Source organism: Apodemus sylvaticus, chromosome 10 (assembly GCF_947179515.1).
Source record: "Apodemus sylvaticus chromosome 10, mApoSyl1.1, whole genome shotgun sequence".
Taxonomy (NCBI): domain Eukaryota; kingdom Metazoa; phylum Chordata; class Mammalia; order Rodentia; family Muridae; genus Apodemus; species Apodemus sylvaticus.
In genome coordinates this window covers 96538457-96558636 of record NC_067481.1, presented here as the reverse complement: position 1 = coordinate 96558636, position 20180 = coordinate 96538457, and the positions used below count along the sequence as shown (strand labels likewise).

Here is a 20180-nt window from a genome sequence, read left to right as displayed (position 1 = left end):
GAACCTGGCCTTAGCAATGGGCTCAGGAAGTTTGTAGAGGGAGTGGATGTGAGGACAGGAGCTTTTCATGGGGGACTGACATAGCCCTTCAATCAAAAGACTAACTTCTCTCTTATAATCTCCAAATTTAATCCTCAGGTTAGCCTTCATCTCTGTTTGGCTGGAACAGCAAAGGCACAGTGAAGCGCTGTCACAGTTCATCCTGATACCTTCTGTGACCTCCTTTGTTTCAAACAAAGACTTGCTTTTCCCTGGTAAGCTAAGAGGGAGCACCAGGCATGTGGTCTGCTGGGCCTGAGGATCCTCTTAGAGACTGACAGCGGTTTATCCATGGTGACCAGCAGCTTGGAGGGAAGGCCACCTCCCACCCCAGCTGAAACAGAATGGAAAGATGGAACCTCACCCCAGGTCTGAAGTGCCTGGGAACCCTGAAGTCCCACTCACTGCCACTGGCCCACAAAGCAAAGGGCTCATGAAGCATGAGAAGATGTTAGATAGAGAGAGGCCAGAAAGAAGAAAAACAGACACTTAAGCAGGGCCTTGGCCTTACCAAAAAAATCATCGCGCACTACGGGAGCATCCCAGTCCCACAGGAGACGGGCAACGGGGCAGGAGGAGGGAGAGAAAAGAAGCGTGTTAAGCCTATGTAGACAGCAAAGTCCGGGATATTGGGGCCACTTCTGGTTGGGTTAGAATTGGCAGCAGAGGGGACAGAGGGCAGGAGGTGGGAGGAAGCCACGGATTCTTGTGAAATTTTATCTGTGGGCAACAGAGCAGACAGAGGAAACCATACAACGAGAAGCTGTGCCCAGGGGCTTGGCTGCCATTGAACACACTAAAGGGCCATAATTTTAGGGGCAGGTGGGCCTTGACCTCCTGTGCACAGTTCAGCCTGGCTACCAGTTCATGTGACTACAATTGACAGAGGCCTCATGGCACCTTTAACTTCTGGGGTGTGCTGTCTGATGTTCCTCCTGGCTTTGTAGATCCTGCAGAAATGGCCCTTGGGGCCTTTTTAGGCTTGAAGATGGGGGTCATCTATTAAGAGCTTGTCAGTGGTCAGTGGAGCAATCCCATCTGGGCATTTTGGCAGTAGCAGCTTGGGAGCAAAGCGCATGGCTATAGGGGTTAAGTGGCCCAGAGCAGCCAGACAGAAATCAGTGGTCAGAGTGCACAGCCCTTGGTGATGGTCAGTGGCAGGGGAGAGTCCCACCCCCTGTTTCAGTTGCTTTCCACAGTAGAAAGAAGGGACCACATGGAGACAGACAGAGAGATACATACCTGAGAACTCCCCTGGGCCACATCCAGTGAAGCAAAGACAGGAAAGGAAGCAACAAAGATTAATTAGTGACTGGAACCAACAAATAAATTATTATTATTAAAAAAAAAAGCAACAATGATTCAGCCATTCCTATGTTGATAGGTACAAAAACTAAAACATCCCATGAATACAGAAACCGTAAAGGGAGAGTCCCTTTCTTCCTCTCCAAGGGACCTAGAGTACCCAGTTTTTGTTCAGCTCTGCCAGACATCTGTAGCACCCAGTGGTAGGCTAGTGCCCAACAGACCTCAATACCTCAATTCCTGTAAGGGTGTGTGTGTGTGTGTGTGTGTGTTGGTGAGTCAAAGAGGCCCTCTAGAGTGAATAAGCTGTCCTAGCGGTGCATACAAAGAGGCCTTAACATGTCACATATGTGCACCTGGAGATGGGTTCAGGGGTCTCCTGTACAGCCCAGCACTTACAGGAGTCTAGGGAAGGAGAACATAACCTTGAGTGAGGGACAAGAAAACAAGAAGGGAATAAGGACTCCACTGTGAGGAGAAAATAAGTCAAAAAGTAGTGGGGGCTGGGGACATGGAGTGCTATGAACAGACCTCACTGGTTCAGGCCTCTTCAGTACAGACTGCTAGGGAACAAGATGGGACTAAAGTAGGAAAACACTGTCTCCAATTAAGAATTCTGTTCAGCTTGAATACTTCCCAGGGAAGAAATGCAGCATGAAAACCCATTTGACTTAAATAACAAAATAATGTTTGTCATGAAAAGCCAAATAAAGCAGAGTGCCAGCTCAGAAGTAGCTCTCCTTTGCTCACACCTCTCTAGAGCGCACACTGTACTATCCATCCTCCCAGGCAGCTAGTTTGGTAATGGGACTCTAAGAACTTTGGGTGCTGTACATAACTGCTCATGACCATCTACTCCTATTGTACAAAAGGCAGCCATTAGTGCACATGAGCTGCAGGCCCTGGGTGCAGACCACCAGAGAGCCCTGCAGAGCTGCACACAGGAGCAGGCACACCGCTTGGTGACTCATTTCACACTCACTTTTCCTGAGCCATGACGCTGAGTCGTTCTTAGGTGTTGAGGAATCGTCTGTGGTTTTCTCTTGTATCTTTTGCTGGTTTTCTATTGTACTTACTCGATTTGCTTCAATGGTAAAGAACACCCACACATATACTTTCTTGTCTTTTTCTTTGGTTCTGAGTGCTGGGGATCAAACTGACTTCTGCTAAGCATATGTTCTACTACTGAACTACACCCTGAGAGTATACACATACTCATTAATTACCACAGTCACATGTATGGACATTTTCTTTGATGGTTTTAGTAACGTAGAGACCCAGCTTATGGAAATATTCTTTAATATTCTTCCTCAGCTTCATTCCCCTTGGAATTTTCTTTAAATATCAACCTAGAATTAATTTCTGTTTAATTATCCATTCTGTAATAGGTGTTTTCCTCAGCATTTCTGAAGCCTTACATGGGTGCAATAACTGGCAACTTATTTATTCACTTATCTAGTTCTTTTACATCCCACTGTAGCAGCCCCTCCCCATCCTCCGCTCCTTCTAGTCTTCCCAACCACTTCTCTCTTTTTTTTTGTAACTGAGCGTCTTAAAATAGTATATGTTGCTAATGCTGGTGTCTTATGTTTGGAACACACAGTGTGTGTCAGGGCAGATACCTTTTCCTTCCTTCCTAGCTGAGATACATGGAGCTGAAAGTCAAGTCTCCTGGAAGGGGGCTCGCCACTGTATTCGTAGCTGATGATCACCTACTGACTTAAGACTGTGCTTGTGAGAATACAGCCTCTCTGTCTCTCTCTCCTGCCTGTGAGGTGTTCAGGGCTCTACATCTACACAGGTTGCTTGGGTGTGCTTACTCACTATATCCTGCGCTCTGTGCCATACCATCTTTAAAACCACATGAGTGGCTGTGGCCACAGGCTAGGAGGTTCTTTGGGCGGGTATCTACCTAAGTAGAGGAGACAGACTCCAGCTTATGCCTCCAGAACTTGATCACCATAATAAGTCATTTGTTACTGTGGTCACAAATTGTACAGCAGTGGGTCCTACCTGAGGTCCTTATGGCCATCTGACTTCCTGTTTCCACAAAACAGGGGAGGCTCTAGAGCACCTGCCACCAGGACTGGGTCTCACGGCAGCCCCAGCTCGTGGTACTATCCCACAAACATGAGAGCGAAGCAACACAGAGAGGGATCCATCTTTGTTGTACTAGAATACGACTCTACTGTTCGCTTCCCCAGAATATACTACATTACTAGCTGTCTGCAGCGGTGATGTCAGCTACATAAACTCCTAACCTGGACACTACAGGCACATCACAGGCCATCCCGTGCTCTGCTCCCATGTATCTGAACCTGCCCACCCTTCACTTACTTGTTTTGTTTTTTGTTTTTCAAGACAGGGTTTCTCTGTGTAGCCCTGGCTGTCCTGGAACTCACCCAGGCTGGCTTCAAACTCAGAAATCCGCCTGCCTCTGCCTCCCAAGATTAGAGGCGTGAGCCACCACTGCCCGGCCACCCTTGGCTTACTGATGACGATCCCACCCTACTTGACCTGTGGAGCCTTTCCCAGAACTCGTTGAGTGCCCTAATCCTAGCACTTAGCTGCCAAGGGACATCCAGTAGATACCAAGTGCTAACAGTACATCTCTGTGAATAAATTAAAAGAACATAAACTGGAGACTTAGGGAAAGTTCAAAAAGGGAAGAATTTACTTTAGTAATATTATGAAATAAAAGTCCTCAGTCCAAAGGAGCATAAAACCTTTCCTTCATTATAAGTAAATAAAAAGACCAACAGAGTCCAAGTGTCAAGGAGCCATGGATTGTGTTTACCTAGAAGGTCAGCTCCCTCGTCCACATCCCCGATGACCTCAGACCCCGCCGTAGATAGTTCATGATACAAGGAGTCAGTGTTTATTCCAAACGCTTTGTTTACGATTCCCTGGGTTGGGCTGTTGAGATACACACAAACACACACAGTGTTAGGAGCAGTGCTGCTGCTACCGGCAGCGACCCTCCAGGCTTGTGCTGAGATCTGCAACTGACGTGTCTACAAAGCCCTGACACTAAAAGCATATGGTGCAACTTTAGGAAGTAGGCCTAAGGGAGGAAGGAGGGTACAGAGGGTGTGCATGTGAAGGTACTAGTAGGACCCTAGGCCTTTCTCGGTTCTGGGACCCCATGAATACACAATTCTCTCACCAAATGCTTTCCCTCATGCTGTGCTGTGTTACCACAGGCCAAAGGCTAAAGCCCGAAACTTCTACAGTTGAGTTGAAATCAAGCTCCTCATCATTGTTTGTTTATATTAATTAATTAATTAATTAATTAATTAATTAATTTAGGTTTTTAGAGACAGGGTTTCTCTGTGTAGTCTTGAACTGCCAGAGACTGCCAACCTCTGCCTTCCAAGTGCTATGATTAAAGGCTCGAGTCACCACTCTCTGGCTAACATTTCTTATTTTTTAATGGATAATTTCAAGTATTTTTTCACAGGGATAGGAAGTTTGCGGACATACCTGTTCAGTGACAACCCAGCAATGTGGTTGCAGACATGACAGGGATATGATAATGATACACGCCCCCCCCCCCCCCCCAATTCCCCCAGCACACTGAATCCCTTATTCAGAGCCTGGCTGAATGAGCACCTGCTTCCTGTGCGGTCCAGACGGGTTTCTGGACACACATCCAGCTCTGGGGTGGAATCAATAATGTCCTGAACATCGGACCACTCATCACTGCTGCCCATGCCTAGTACAGAACACAGGAAACCTTGTGTCAGCGGATAGCCTGAAAACTTGCCCTATTCACAAAGGCTTCCCAGGCTTGCATCTACAGAACTCACACTAGTTTCCACTAGATGTGACTGTCCAAAAAGGGATGTCCCCATACTGGCCAGGTGGATGGAGACTCCACTACTAGGGGAGTCTAGGGAGGAAGGCCTGTAACATAGGCATGTACCGCTGAGGGAAGATCCCACTCCCTGCCTGCCCTGTGCAAGTTTCAAAACTGGATCTCTCTCTTTCCTTCTCTCCCACCCCCCCTTGAGAGATAGTCTCATACACCCCAGGCTAGTCTTGAACTATGAATCCCCCTCCTCTACCTCCTAAGAGCTAGAAATTACAGATGTATACCACCATGACCAGCTTGGAGTCTGGTCTTTAAGAAAGTGATCAAATAAAATGAGGCTATGTCTCTCACCTCATTCAACAGGGATCCTTATGAGATTAGAACACACAGACATACTGTGAGAACACAGGGAGTTGGACCTCTGTAAGCCCAGCAAGAAAGACCGCAGGAGGGACTTCCTGCACCTTGGTCCTCGTCTTCCTACCTTCAAGACAGCTATTTACCATGATACTTGCTTAGAAGCCATAGCTATTATATCTGCTCAAGCTAAAACCCAAGCATAGAAACACCTCTCAGGTATGGAGAGGAGAGGTGGTAGTGGGCAGCAGGTATGTGGCCTCTCCCCAGGGAAGGAATGGCTGGCTGGTGGGGCACTGGGCAGACTACACACCGATACTGACGTTCCGCATCTCTTGGGTGACCTGGACCTCCATGTTACGGCTATTGCGCTTCTCTCGGGCCCGCTTGTTGTTCTTTGTGACACAGTCCCCCAGGGGCTGTAGGCTCTCGTTGAGTGGTGTGACCGCTGCTGAGGGCACGGAGGATGTGGGTGTGTTGGACTTGGTACCTGTGGTACTGGGTGTTGCGGCTGCTGAGGACTGGCCTGACTCAGACATCTCATCATTTGGACACTAGAGTCAACAAAGAAAGGAGGAAGAGTATCACAGTAGGCCATGGTGCCATGGTTGGAGAGGCTGCTGAGGCCGCATGGCTCTGTTTCTCTGCTACATGGTTACAAACAACACTGCCCACCTGTAGAGGCAGGAGTCTGTCTCCTTTTGGCCTAGTTACTCCTGAACAATGATGCTCACCCGCAGCTGCCTGACTTCCCAGAAGCAGCCACCACCTCACTGAATGAATTTCCAGCTTACACAGCCATAGGACAGTCCGGCACAATCAAGAGTGATACGATGCTACACAGAGGACATGGTGGAAGACACTGTGGGTGACCTTTACAGTTGTGGGCTAGGCAGAAACCAGTGGCAGACTAGCATGAGGCAAAGTGCTACCCAGGGATAAGGAATTGCTATCTGGCACTAGGTGGCCAGTGTGCTGTACACTAAGCTACTTTACTACTCCCTTTGCCATTTCTAGACACAATGCTCAGTCCAGGCTGAGCACGGTGGTAGACAGGGGTAGTGTTTCTCTGACTCTATGGCTGGGAACCCCTAAGGAGATCCTGAATGCTTCTTTCACATTATCAACAGAACCAAAGCTTAGTCCTGAACAGCAATACAAATTCTGCTTTAATAAAATGGGAACTGGCCGGGCAGTGGTGGCGCACGCCTGTAATCCCAGCACACTGGGAGGCAGAGACAGGCAGATTTCTGAGTTCAAAGCCAGCCTGGTCTACAGAGTGAGTTCCAGGACAGCCAGGGCTACACAGAGAAACCCTGTCTCGAAAAAAGCAAATCCAAAAAACCAAAAATAAAATAAAATAAAATAAAATGGGAACTGTTCTGGAGGAAATTCAGGCTCTTAGAGAAGCCAGCTACTAACCTTGTAAATCTTGTGAGGGGAAAAGAGGCACTCAACTGAAGGGTATAAAACAAGAAGCACCCATTTTATTCTTGTGCACTTTCCAGATAAAACTATTAGTCACAATAAAGACTGTCCCCAAACATTCCTCTATTAATTACTACTGACAAATGTATATGACATGTGACTCTGAGGAGGTGCCCTGGTTATCCCAGGCAATAGCTGTTCTACAGATCCTTTTGCCTCTCTGTTGTGAAGGCCAAGGAAAATGACTAAGCATCTCGCATATGCACTGTCCTGGGTTCTAGACTTGTGTCTTCCAGAGAGAGGGCATGCCTTCAGAAGAGTGTCCTGTTGGTAAGGATGGTCACCAGGATGTAGTGAGGAAAAAGAAGCACATGGCTCTGTACAGAATGGGGTAAATGCAGAAATATGAACATAACACTGTGACCTGGGTCTCAGAGGTCAGAACTGGTTCTGTGGGTGCCCTTTGCTCAACTCACTGGATCAATGCCAGGCCCTAGCATGAGTCTTTTGGAACTGGACATAGTCATGTCTTCAAAGGACAAAGTTCTGGCTTTATCTACCAAACTTCTTTTTTCTTTTTTTCTAAAGATGTATCTATTTAAGCCGGGTGGTGGTGTCGAACACCAGTAATCTGGGAGGCAGAGGCAGGAAGATTTCTGAGTTCAAGGCCAGCCTGGTCTACAGAGTGGGTGAGCTCCAGGACAGCCAGGGCTATAGAGAGAAACCCTGTCTCGAAAAAACCAAATCCAAAAAACCAAAAACAACCCCCCCCCCAAAAAGATTTATATGTAAGTACACTGTAGCTGTCTTTAGTCACACTAGGGGAGGGCATCAGATCTCATTATGGATGGTTATGAGCTACCATATGGTTGCTAGGATTTGAACTCAGGACCTTTGGAAGAACAGTTGGTGCTCTTAACCACTGAGCCATCTCTCCAGCCCCATAGCTGCTTATTTCTAAATAAACAATTGTGCAGGGGATGCTTGGCAAAGGACAGTTCTCCTGTCAGAATTCGATGGTGTCCTGGCATCGAGTGAGTGAAGCTCAAGGATGCCGCTCTGTATCCTACAGAGCCCATAGCCACCCACAATTCACACCAGCATGAGTCCAGCCATCTTGGAAATGGCTCTGTAACAAAATTGTAGCTCTTTATCTGGATCCAGCTTCTGCCCAGTATGACAAGGGAGAAACATTTTTTTCTTCATATCCTTGTGAGTGCCAAAAGAAGCAAGCATGGTTCACATGGAGCCTTTGAGATGTAGCTCTCAAAAGACTTGTGCTTGCCTCTCTTCAGAGTCATCCAGGTGCCTTCCAGATGTAGACGTCTGCTGCTGCCACCCAGTAAAGGGCAAAAGGGAAATTCCAAGCAGGCCAGGAAGAAGCCAGGGGTATGAGTCCCACTCATTTCCACACCTCTTTTCACAATGTTCATGTTCTGGTGCCTTTCGTGACCCTTTGGTAAAAATGGGGGCATTTTGCCCTCGGGCTGTGCCTCCCCCAGTGCCCCGGCTGTTATCCTACAGGGTCACACTGACCCAGGGAATACACCACCCTGGTCACCACTTACCTAGGGCAAACCTCTCAACCTCCTAAACATCAACGGGGAGCAGTGACCTCCAAATGTATTGCAAAGAACCCATACTCTTAGCGTCATTCCTCACCATGAGTAGCCACAACTGTTTGGTTAAAACACTACAGTATATAAAAACAAAAAACAGAACAAAAAACAAACAAAAATTAAGAAATTAGAAAAACCTTAAAATATGGGACATGAAATAAAAAGAACTTAATGTGTAATTACTTTTTAAAAATGAGAAAAATCAAATAAAACATACAACAAACTAAAACACAAAACATCATGGTTTAAGAGAGAAAAACTATTTCAGACAACATAGTAGAGACAGAGAAGACATGGTAAGAAGAATGGCTGATTAAGCATGGGCCTGAGTCAGTGCCTAGAGCCAGGGTCGGGTCAGGCACAGGCTCCCATAGCATTCTGAAGTTCTTGTAGCTTCTGCAAATGCTTAAAGGGAAGCCTTCCCACAGGTCTGCTGTCAGGGAGGCTGAGCGAGCGAGCGAGCGAGCATGAACAGCTGGCATAGAGCAAGGCCATATCCAGATGGCCAGGGAGGGACAGGAGAGTTCTCATGGATCTCGGTGCCTTCTTCTTAGGCACATACACTGACAGGACAGACAGACAGGGCACCAGCACCTCTGTCGTGCAGACACACTCACTGCCTAAAACACTAGTAGAAACAGTGGGTCACTTTCCGACACAGCCCGCAGCACACAACAACCCCTGTAGGCAAGCTGGACACAGGAAGGACAGTAGGCCAAGAGCAACAGCAGGAGATTTCAGAGTCCTAGACCCCACATCCATCAAGTCCAGGGCATGTGTCCCCCCAGTTCCCCCTGTAAGGAACATTTTACCAAAGGGCAAGGGCATCTCCTCCCCCCAGAAGGCAGTTCCCTTACCTGACAATGCTGCAGCTGTCTTCTAGGCAGTCTAAGTAACACCCCCCACCCCCGCGCCCCACTTGTACAGAAAGTGATCTGGAGCCCTGAATGGATGACCTGGCCTTTTCTGGGCTCCATGTTTAGGGTGTGTACCTGTAGGGGGTGGCATCTCCCTTCTCAGCTGAGGAATTATGGCCAAAGACAAATAGAAAAGAGTGCTAGGCAAGAGCCATCACATTATCTATGACTCCGCCAAGCAGAAGTCTCAGACTCTAGATACTGAATGCATTCGGGCTTGCATCTAGTTAGAGACAGGCATGTATTTGGGGCTATGTTCTGGTTGTTCAGCCTTAATAGACAACTTCCTTGGCTGCAGAGGCCTGAGAAACTCAGGGGGGCGGGGGTATCCTAAACTCACAGGTGCTAGTGTGAGGTCAAACAACAGGAAGCTCATGCATCCTGACACCCCAACTCTGTTTCTTGTCTGTCTCATGTCAGGGGATGGTATAGACTAACTCGGGGAAAAAGCAAAGACTGAAGTCCCCTGAGTGGACATGGGATACCAGCAGTTTGGGGACCCTCACTACACACACGGCTACAAAACCTGGTAGCTGGAGCTGGACTGGAGCTGGCCGAGGTCACTCAGGTGCCAGTGGTCCCCCGCAGACACGAGCTTGCCCCCTATCTGTGCACGTACCATGCCATCAGTCAGAGGGAAGACATTCAGAGAGGTGGGACGTTCCTTCCTGCTGCAGTAGAAGAAAGTTAAGACGGATGGTTAGACGGATGGTTAGTGGATGGTTATGAGAGAATCAAAGTCCAATCCTTTTTCTTTCTTTCTTTTTTTTTCTTTTTCTTCTTCTTTTTTTTTTTCTTGAGACAGGGTTTCTCTGTATAGCCCTGGCTGTCCTGGAACTCACTCTGTGGACCAAGCTGGCCTCAAAATCAGAAATCCACCTGCCTCTGCCTCCCAAGCACTAGAATTAAAGGTGTGCGCCACCACTGCCCATCCAACGTCTATTTCTTGACACAGAGATGCTGTCTATGCTTAACATGCCATCCTGTACCCAGCCACTAAGTATCATTCCTACACATTTAAGGAATATGTGGAAATGTGCCTTAACTAGGATTTAGGTATTTTCCCTTCTGTCGTGCTCTAATTTAACATTTTAATTTCATTTTATGTGTATGGTTGGTTTTGCCTACCTGTACATCTGTGTACATACATGCCTGGTGCAAAAGAGGCCAGAAGGTACTAGATTCCCTAATACTACAGTTACAGACAGTTGTGAGCTACCATGTGGGTGCTAGGAATCAAACCCAGGTTCTCTGGAAGAGTAGTCAGTACTCTTAACGCATCATCCATCTCTCCAGCTCCCATATTTTGTCTAATTTTAAACAGAAACAGTGTTGGAGCTGGAAATCTTTTTTTAAAAATTTATTTATTTATTATGTAAGTACACCATAGCTGACTTCAGACACTCCAGAAGAAGGCATCAGATTTCGTTACGGATGGTTGTGAGCCATCATGTGTTTGCTGGGATTTGAACTAAGGACCTTTGGAAGAGCAGTCAGTGTTCTTAACCGCTGAGCCATCTCTCCAGCCCCCCGGAGTTGGTAATCTTAAAGCACTGCCAACAAGAGCTTTTTCAATATTTATTGTTTTAAAATTCTGAATACATGTGTGTAGTGTGTGGATATGTGTATATGAGTACAGGTGCCACCTGAATCCAGAAAGGAGTGTTAAATTCTAGAAGCACAGGCAGCTGTGAGCTGCCTCATGCATGTGCTCAGAATGGAACTCAAGTCCTTGGAAAAGTACTAAGCACTCTTAACTACCGAGCCATTTCTCTAGCCTCAACAAAACTCTTTATTCTTCACTCACCAGTTCTCTGGGATCTCTTGGGTTTGTGTGTGAGACTCTCTACCTTGTATTTTGAGACAGGGACTTGTACTGAATAAACCCATTGGCTAGACTACCTGGCCAGCAGCTCTTTGGGATCTGACTCTACTGAACCATCTCCTCATAGACCCTTAACAGGACATGGTCAAAATAAAGAACACAGCTGTTGTGACTGTAAAGGACAATGTTTCTATGTGCAGATTTCCCAGTCATCATTGCCGACAGAAGGCAGGTCCAGAACTAGAGGCTGCCAATCAAGCAGGTTTGGCCACACACAGGACTAGGCAACACCATCATCCCAGGACTGTCTAACATGTTCAAAGCTGTGCAGATCAAGCATTAGTGTCTGTTTATGCCATAGCTTCTGACACTAAGTGTTCAGCCCCAAGAGACATGGCAGTGGAAGTGCCAAGGAACCATGTCAAGAGGCTGGCACAGACTCTGAAGGCAAGCAATGTGTGTTCTCTCTCTACTTCATGAAGAGTGCAAGGGTGAGGAGGAAGGCTGAGGGTAGTAGTGCACTCAGGAACTGCCTGTAGGTGGCAGTTTAGCTTGAGAAAGCATGAGTCTTGGCAAGGGTCTCTTAGTAGAAATCCAGCAATTTGTCTTGCCCAAAACTAGACTGTCTCCTGCAGTCAGAAGACCCCTCGCACTTGCTGGGACTTGAGTTTGCTTTCTTACTGGCTTGTCATGGCAAGGATAGCATCAAAGAGGTTGGGTGTTTCATGTGGGGACTATAGGTTGGGGTAGTGGAGGAATGTTCAGAGCTAAGGCCTCTCTGGAAGGCACTCTCCAGTGTCTGGCTTGCATGATTCCTTCACATAGATAGGGTTTGCTTGGCCTTTTAGCATCAAGTAGAAATAATTCTGATGCTGCGTCCCAAAAGAGTTGGAGAGCTTGTCTATTTGAACTTCTCTAGCTCAGCTGAACTGCCAAGTCTCTGGGCCACTGAGAGGACAGCACAACCAGGGACTGAGAAGGCAGCAGAGCTCACCAGCTCTGCCTGTTCCGGCAAGCTCACAGCCTCCCTGACCACATTTTGCCTCCAATGGGGAAGACCCTTGGGCCTAGTTCTGACCCCATTAAGCACTCTTACTCATGACCTGGTGGGAAGCACATAACGTGTTCCTAGGCCCTAAGCCAATGATGCCTCTCCCGCTGCTCTCCTCCAGATGCTACAGGATGAGGAGAGGAGAGGTGGCTCTGGTTTCAAAGGATGGAATGACACACACACTGCTGATGATTAAATCCACAGCTTGAGATGTTTATACTGGTCTACCACCTCCCAAGTCAGGGCAAATTAGAACTTCAGCCACACACTGCTCTCAATGGCTGGAGTCAATGGCATGATTTCATCTGTGATAAAGGCAGACAGTTCTTGAGGGTGGGGTAGAATCTGGAACCTGAGAAACTCAAGGAACTCTGCCAACTACTTTGTGGCTATGCTAGGGTATGCAGTAAGTCTGTATGTCCTCAGTCTTGTAAATGTATAGCTACAGAAGGTCATCAAGAAAACTGATTTCAATCAAAGCAATCACTGTCCTAATTCTTCCCTCAGACAACCCCAATCCCCACAGTGGCCTTAGCACTGCAGTGGACAAAGACTAGCAGGCTTTACCTTTTCCTCCACGACTGGCGAGGACTGCAAGCAGCAACAGACACAATGGCCAGCACATAGCAGCGACAGCACAGAGGGCAGGACAAGAAGACCACATTAGAGCATGAAGGTCACACAGGCTATTATCTGCATGTGTTCACAAAGCAGGTGCATGACGATGGTGAGATATCTGGTCCCCGTCATGTTCTCCCCTCTACACAAACAATAGCTACACAATACCTACAGGAATAGACACATGAGGCACATATCCTTATGGTTTTGACAAAAGACCCTAGGATGTGACCTACTGAACAGGTAGGTGGGTTTATCACAAATATCATGTGCACATAGGACAAGAGCACAGAGACACAAAGCTCCCATGTACATCTCCAGCAATGGTTTAAGAACACCAAGTGTTGGAGAGTTCATTGAGTTCATTCCAGACATATAGATTCTGAAAACCACGCCAGGAGTGCAGGAAAAGGCCACGTGCACTACAAGTGGCCAGCATCTCAGACTCAGGAGGAATAAATTATAAAGTCCTCATGGGGAATTAAAAAAGTATGAGCTCAGAGTGGACCAACTTAAACATCTGACCTTCTACCTCATTCCAAGGGCAGAGCATCAGCAGTGCTGAAGTATAGTCCCTACTTGTGATAGTGTACACACACTTGGGATGAAGGAAGGGTTCTTTCTTCACCTCAATTAGACCACTATTTTCGATCAAAATAGTTGCTGTCTGTGCCGGGAGCTCTGCACTACCTTGTTGCCAGCTTGGGTTTAGACTAAGGGAGACAGATTAGTCTCTCTCTCTCTCTCTCTCTGTTTTTTTTTTTTTTTTTTTTTTTTTTTTTTTTTTGGTTTTTCGAGACAGAGTTTCTCTGTGTAGCCCTGGCTGTCCTGGAACTCACTCTGTAGACCAGGCTGGCTTCGAACTCAGAAATCCGACTGCCTCTGCCTCCCAAGTGCTGGGATTAAAGGCGTGCACCACCACTGCCCAGCAACAGATTAGTTTCTATTTAACTACTCAATAATGGCAGGGAGAATCGATTCTATGGGTTGAGGAACTTCGGAGGCACTAGCCAGGGTAGTGGGAAGAGCCCAGAGGTGAGTATTGCTCCCACCCCACTCCCATGCCCAACACTCAGTCTCCGTAAGCCTGGTAACAAGTATCATTCTCCAATGCTGTGGAGACTAGTATGGAAGGCTAGCAATGGGGTCAGGAGACTAAGGCAACAAGGCTGCTTATTCCTTGGCCTTGGAGATCAATGGGCAGATCAGGTCATATCTGATCAAATACCCAAGAGTTTACACTCAGTGAGCACTCTTTCTGATTAGGGTGGAAAATCCCATTTGTAAAACAACAGAAAAGGACCTGGAAGCTTCTTGGGACTTCTATAAGACATATAAAAGCGCCTCCCTTGCACCACCACTGTGAGTGTCACCCTCATTCCCGGCACCAAGGGTCCTGTGCTGCCCAGAGAACACAGGATGTCCACAAAGAGAGTAGACCCACAGAGCCACTTTTCATGAAACATGTCAAGGGCATGTTGGTTCTCTTAGGGAAGAAAGGACAAGAGGCAGCACCAGCCCAACGGCCCTAAACTCTCAGGTAGAAAGCATGCTTTCTACAGCCTGGAGATGGAGAAAAAAAATCTGAGTACAGGAGAGAAGCAGAGGTAGAAGTAAAGGCTCTGGATACTTTGCTGGTGTAAAACTGGAGCCCACAGGAAAACCTTGGTAGCAAGTTCCTGGTTGGCCCTCCATCCCTTCACTAAATAGATATCCATAGGAGAACACACTCTGCCTGAAGCTGAGGTGTTTCTTTTCCAAGGAAAAGCAGGTAACCTAGCTTGGCTCATGGTGATGATCAGAGCCACCAGAGGTAAGCTTCACAGCCTATAATGATTCTGAATCCAACCCACCTTGGGTTCTGGTTTAGCTCAGAGGATCCTAGATTATCTATTTGTTTAGCAACACAGGGCCTGGAGTACCACCTATGACACAAGATACTGAGTACATGCAATCTGCAATCCTGGGTTTAGGTCACATTGCCCAGGTTCCTGTGATACATTAGGCATGTTTCTTCCACATTTTCATCTACAATGCTGCTAAGGAATTCTCTCTAAGACAGTGTTTTTTATACTCTGTAGCCTAAATTACCCAGGAACTTACTATGTAGTCATAGCTGGCATTTAACAAGGATTTTCCTCCAAACTCAACTCCTAAGTGCTCAGATTACAGACTTGAGCCATCATATCTTGCTCCAAAATGTTCTCTTGAAGGATATGCTGGCAAGGGATTGCTAGAAGGTTTTAGAAGGCCCTATACAAAGATGTCAAAACCCCCAACCTCTACACCAGACTCAGATACCTCCTTAAAGATCACTGATTACAAGATCAGCCTGGTAACTTGGAGATCCTCTAAGGGAACAACATCAAAGTTTGCAAGGAAGGAGTCTTCCTGGGCCAGCACCTGACAGTGTGCAGTTCAGGGCTTCTGCTCTTTAGCTATAGTGACAGTTCATCAAAACAATCCATATTGTTATGGCTTGGGATCGCTTCAAATTGCTTAAACACTGCATACTTTCTGCTACAAGAAGCAGTACCATGCCCGGGAACACACACCCAGACCTTCAATACCTTCCCCAGGCTTTTACATGCATCTTGTTTTCATGTTAAAGACTCTATATGCTGAAGAAGACAGCCTTGCCACTCAGCCCAGAGCTGTATACCCTGAACCTTTTCATTTGTAGATACAGTGCACAGAACAAGCAAGTAAGAAGAATATGCAGCCTTATTATAAATCAACTAGAGGCTTTTTCTGGCCCAGACATGATTTCAAAAGGTTTAGCTGCAGGAATTTGGGACCACAGAGCAATAAGGTGATGCCTGGTTCAAAAATTTGTGTTTCTGTATGTTCTGTCTCCTACCCCTCCCCATGCTCAACTTATGTTGTCTCTAATCACTCAATTCTCTCAAGCTGGTGATGCCCCATGAGACCTCTGATACTTGCTCTCTAGATACCCTGACTCGAACAGAAAGTGGTACTGAAGCCACGCACAGCAGGATTCTTCCTGATGTTTGAGCAAAATTAGCACCAAATCCTGAACATGGCCATAACAGGGACCTAGCGGTTTGGACATCTTAAGCTGCATGAGATACAGGTATGGGGGTGTGCGACGTGGTCCATCATAGAGTACAAGTGTCCAACTTTTTGACATTGTTATCTACAATGTGTTGGGCTGCATACATAGCTATCTTAGCACCCATGTGGTCTATGGGCCACAGGCTAAAAGTGCCTGCTTTAGAACATAGATCTGTACAAATTTTACAAAGATCTGTTTTAGATCCCACAGCTCATCTGAATTGACCCTATCAGATGATACATATACACTCAGTATAAACAAGAGAATAAGGTCAAATAAGGTTGGGTGACTGCTTGAAGTCCCAATTGCTTGAAAGCCAACTTATTAGGCCAAGGCCTCCGTGTACTTCTTTCTGTCAGGCTGCTGTGCAGATCCTCCTGCCCCTCCCATTGGCATCTAGGTAGGGGTTCAGATGGGGAATTAGAGAACCACTGAGTTAAATTGGTCAAACTCCACACCCCCACAATATGCTCACATAGCTATGAAAACACTGTGAATACTGACTGGCAAAGTTACAAATATATTTTAATAAGTAGTAAAGTTTGCAAAATTAGAATCCATATAGAGCAAGGACAGACTATACACAATTTTCCTGAGTCTCAGACAAAGACCCCGGACTGAGCAGAGGGCAAGGCAAAACCAAATCCACCATCATGCATATTCCTGCCCGGTGTCCCTACCACTCTCCCTTCCTACCCAACAGGCCTTGCCCACCAAACCCACCTACCTCCGCCCAGGCAGGCTGCTTTCTGTTTGGCCACTACTCCCAACTTGCTGCATCTTAGATCTTTCGATGTGTTCCACATAGGTCTGGATCATCTGTCAAGAGGGGTTCCCAGTTAGTATCACCACCTAACATCCAATGCTGGAGTTCTGAAGTGTTGTGCTTGGATAAGACAATTCTTTTAGGGAACAAGCATCTAAGGAACATGAGCAGACAGCTCTCTACCAAATAACAAAGGTATTAGAAGTGACCAAAGATCAGCAGCCAATGGTAAAGTGTAGCTGTAACAGTTAATACCTGCAGGATACCCACTAGCACCTACCTCTGTGTGCCGCTGGTGCAGAGCATTGTATTCCTTCTTCATCTCGGATTCCCGTTCCTCCAGTCGGGAAACTAGAAAACACAACCACCATGTCAGCTGCAGTCTACCCTCCAAGGCTTGATCCATGTGCTCTGGACTGTAACAGCCTGGGCCCGCGACACAGCAGAATAGCACTCCGCTCAGAAAGGTGAGAGTACTAGATGGAGAAGGTGATTGGCATGTGCGTGTGGTGTGAGCCTCACATGTGAGAATGCTCAATCCTGCTGTGAGAGAAAGCAGGACAGGTAGGACTGCTCAGGGTAGCTGGAAGCTTCCAAACACAGGCAAATCTCATAGCACATGCCAACAGAAAATGGAGGTGAGAACTCAGTAGCAGACCACTTGCCTAGTATGATCAACATGGCCTTGGGCTCCATCCCCAAAACCCCTAAAACAAATAACTAAATAAAAATGTTTAAACAAAAGAAGTGAGAAGCTCATGAAAAGAGAAAATTCAAGTGAATAATCTGAGTCGTGTTAAAGACTGACCGAACTCAGACTCGTGTGATGAAATGAACAGCTGCATTCCTTATATACATCAAGGGCTGAACTTGTTTTCTCTAGACTACTACCCAAAACTGCTGACACCAGAATGGCCCCTCTGGTATGGTATGTACCTGTCTAAAACAAGCTAAATGGCAATGCTGGCCAGGCAGCCTGTCCCTGAGTCCTGCTAATAAGCCAGCACGCCACTGCCCTTGTGTGCCTTCCTCTGTCCCTCATCTTCATAGCCCACTGAGTGAGGATGATGAACAGAGCAAGGCAGCACATGTGCATGTTGTGTGTCCTGGACGTTGGGTGGGACGGTCCTGTACTGGCTTTCTTTTTTTTTTCAAGATATTTATTTATTTATAGATTTATTTATATGTTAAGTACACTGTAGCTGTCTTCAGACACCAGAAGAGGGCGTCGGATCTCTTTAAGGATGGTTGTGAGCCACCATATGGGTGCTGGCATTTTAACTCATGACCTTTGGAAGAGCAGTCAGTGCTCTTACCCACTGTGCCATCTCTCCAGCCCCTGGCCTGGCTTTCCTATGTCCTCAGGGAGAGTCCTCCCTCACCTTCTCCTGGCCTCGTCTTTTCTAGATTGATCTAACAAATTACATGGCTCTACACCTCATCTGAGACCACGGTATGCTCTATGTTCTGGAAATGGGCCAGGTAGCATTGGAGACAATGCTACTCATCCTGTGTACACATCCTGTAGTAGTGTAGAGATTCTTTTTTGAAGCATCAGTGCAAGGCAAAGTCAGCTGCATTTTTTTTTTTTAATTTTATTTTTTTGGTTTTTCGAGACAGGGTTTCTCTGTGTAGCCCTGGCTGTCCTGGAACTCTGTAGACCACACTGGCCTCAGAAATCCACTTGCCTCTGCCTCCCAAGTGCTGGGATTAAAGACGTGCACCACCACCGCCCGGCAGTCAACTGCATTTTTTTCTTGAAGGGATTGAAAGCATAGACACTAGTACATAACACACACTAGACCCAAAGACATGAGTACACAAGGCAAATGGAATCCAGGGACACCAGCATATACCACACATGGAACCCAAGAATACCAGCACCCAATGCAGATAAGGCCCAGGGACACTAAAGCTCAACACAGATGGGACCCAGGGACACTAGCACCCAACACAGACACTAAGCCCGTAACTTAGACGACTCTAGTAGCTAGCACACATGTGACTCACAGAAACTAGTACCCAACCTACACATGACTTATACATGTGTATACAGCACAGAACACATGTGACTTACATACTTGACTTATAGACATTGGTACACTATATGCATGATTTACACAAACTAAAACAGCACACACTTATATGGCTACGTAAGAAACAAGAAGTCTACCCATGCCATGTATGTTCAAACTCAGCCATTTTTGTCCCTTGGAAAGACTGTCTTTGCTGGGCATTGGTGGTGGGTGCATGCCTTTAATCCCAGCACCTGGGAGGCAGAGGCAGATGGACTTCTGAATTTGAGGCCAGCCTGGTCTACAGAGTGAGTTCCAGGGCAGCCAGGGCTACAAAGAGAAACCCTGTCTCAGAAAACCAAAAAAAAAAAAAAAAAAAAAGAGGCTGTCTTTTGGCTGTCTATATGTGTACCTGGAAGGAACCAGTGTTAGTAAGGACCTCCCTACAGGCCACTGCTTGGTGCCTCACTGAGAGCTTCCCATTTGGCCCCCAGGCTTCAAGCTAGCCTGGAGAATCGCCACCGAGTAATCCTATTTGGCGTTTTTTTTTTGTTTTGTTTTTCTAAGAAAAGAGCCAGTAAGTTTTCACATGTCAAACACTCTACAAAACACAGCACCTGTATAAAATGAGGTTATTATATATATTAAAACAAGCATTAAGGGTTGCTTCTTGTTTGCAAAACTAGCACGTGCAGAAGCTGCCTGCGCATTGCTCACCCTCAGACCCTGATCTCAGCAGGATGGGAATCTAGCACAGTAACCTCTCAGTCTCAGCCTTGGGATAGGTCAAACCAGCCTATTAAGCCAGTTTCTCTCTCCCCCCCGCCCCCCAATTCAACTTTAATTTCTCAGAGAAATGAAGGTAGCTGCTTCTCAAGGTAACCACTTAAAGTGATAAATGTTTTAGTTACTGAAATATTAAATCATAAAAAAAAAGATGGAAGGGCTGGAGAGATGGCTCAGCAGTTAGGATGCCCTCTTCTGGAGTGCCTGAAGACAGTTGCAGTGTACTCACATAAATAATAATAAACCTTTTTAAAAAAACAGATCGAATGATGGCTATAACAGCAACACCATAGTTTAAGTACAGTTTAAAGATTTATTTTTATTATTTTAAATTGTGAGTATGTGGGGGTGGTGGGGGTGTGTTGTGCACATTAGTGCAGGTGCCTGAGGACGCTCGAGATATCAGAGCCTCCTGGAGCCTGAGTTATAGGCAACTGTGAGTTGCCTGATGGAGGGGCTGGGAACCAACTCAGGTCCTCTAAAGGAACAGTACATTCTCTTAATAACTAATCTCCAGTTCCATAAGTATAGCTTTATAAGCTAAATGTTTTTATAGTTTTTACT

At 46.5% G+C, this 20180-nt stretch overlaps 1 protein-coding gene across 7 annotated transcripts in view; it reads right to left on the bottom strand.

Annotated features, from left to right (window-relative positions):
- The window catches only part of Mapk8ip3 (mitogen-activated protein kinase 8 interacting protein 3), a 40488-nt gene that overhangs the window by 10656 nt on the left and 9652 nt on the right, over positions 1-20180 (bottom strand). For 2 of the 7 annotated variants that reach the window (XM_052194055.1, XM_052194057.1), the window contains exons 3-10: positions 17096-17166; positions 16777-16868; positions 12923-12946; positions 10006-10150; positions 5829-6069; positions 4957-5059; positions 4142-4260; positions 1282-1293 (exon numbers count right to left, since the gene is read on the bottom strand). In XM_052194055.1, coding sequence (XP_052050015.1) covers positions 1282-1293; positions 4142-4260; positions 4957-5059; positions 5829-6069; positions 10006-10150; positions 12923-12946; positions 16777-16868; positions 17096-17166 — 807 coding nt within the window. Of the gene's footprint in view, positions 1-1281; positions 1294-4141; positions 4261-4956; positions 5060-5828; positions 6070-8511; positions 8611-10005; positions 10151-12922; positions 12947-16776; positions 16869-17095; positions 17167-20180 lie in introns of those variants that run through there. The other 5 variants (XM_052194056.1, XM_052194058.1, XM_052194059.1 and 2 more) reach the window with 4 other exon arrangements.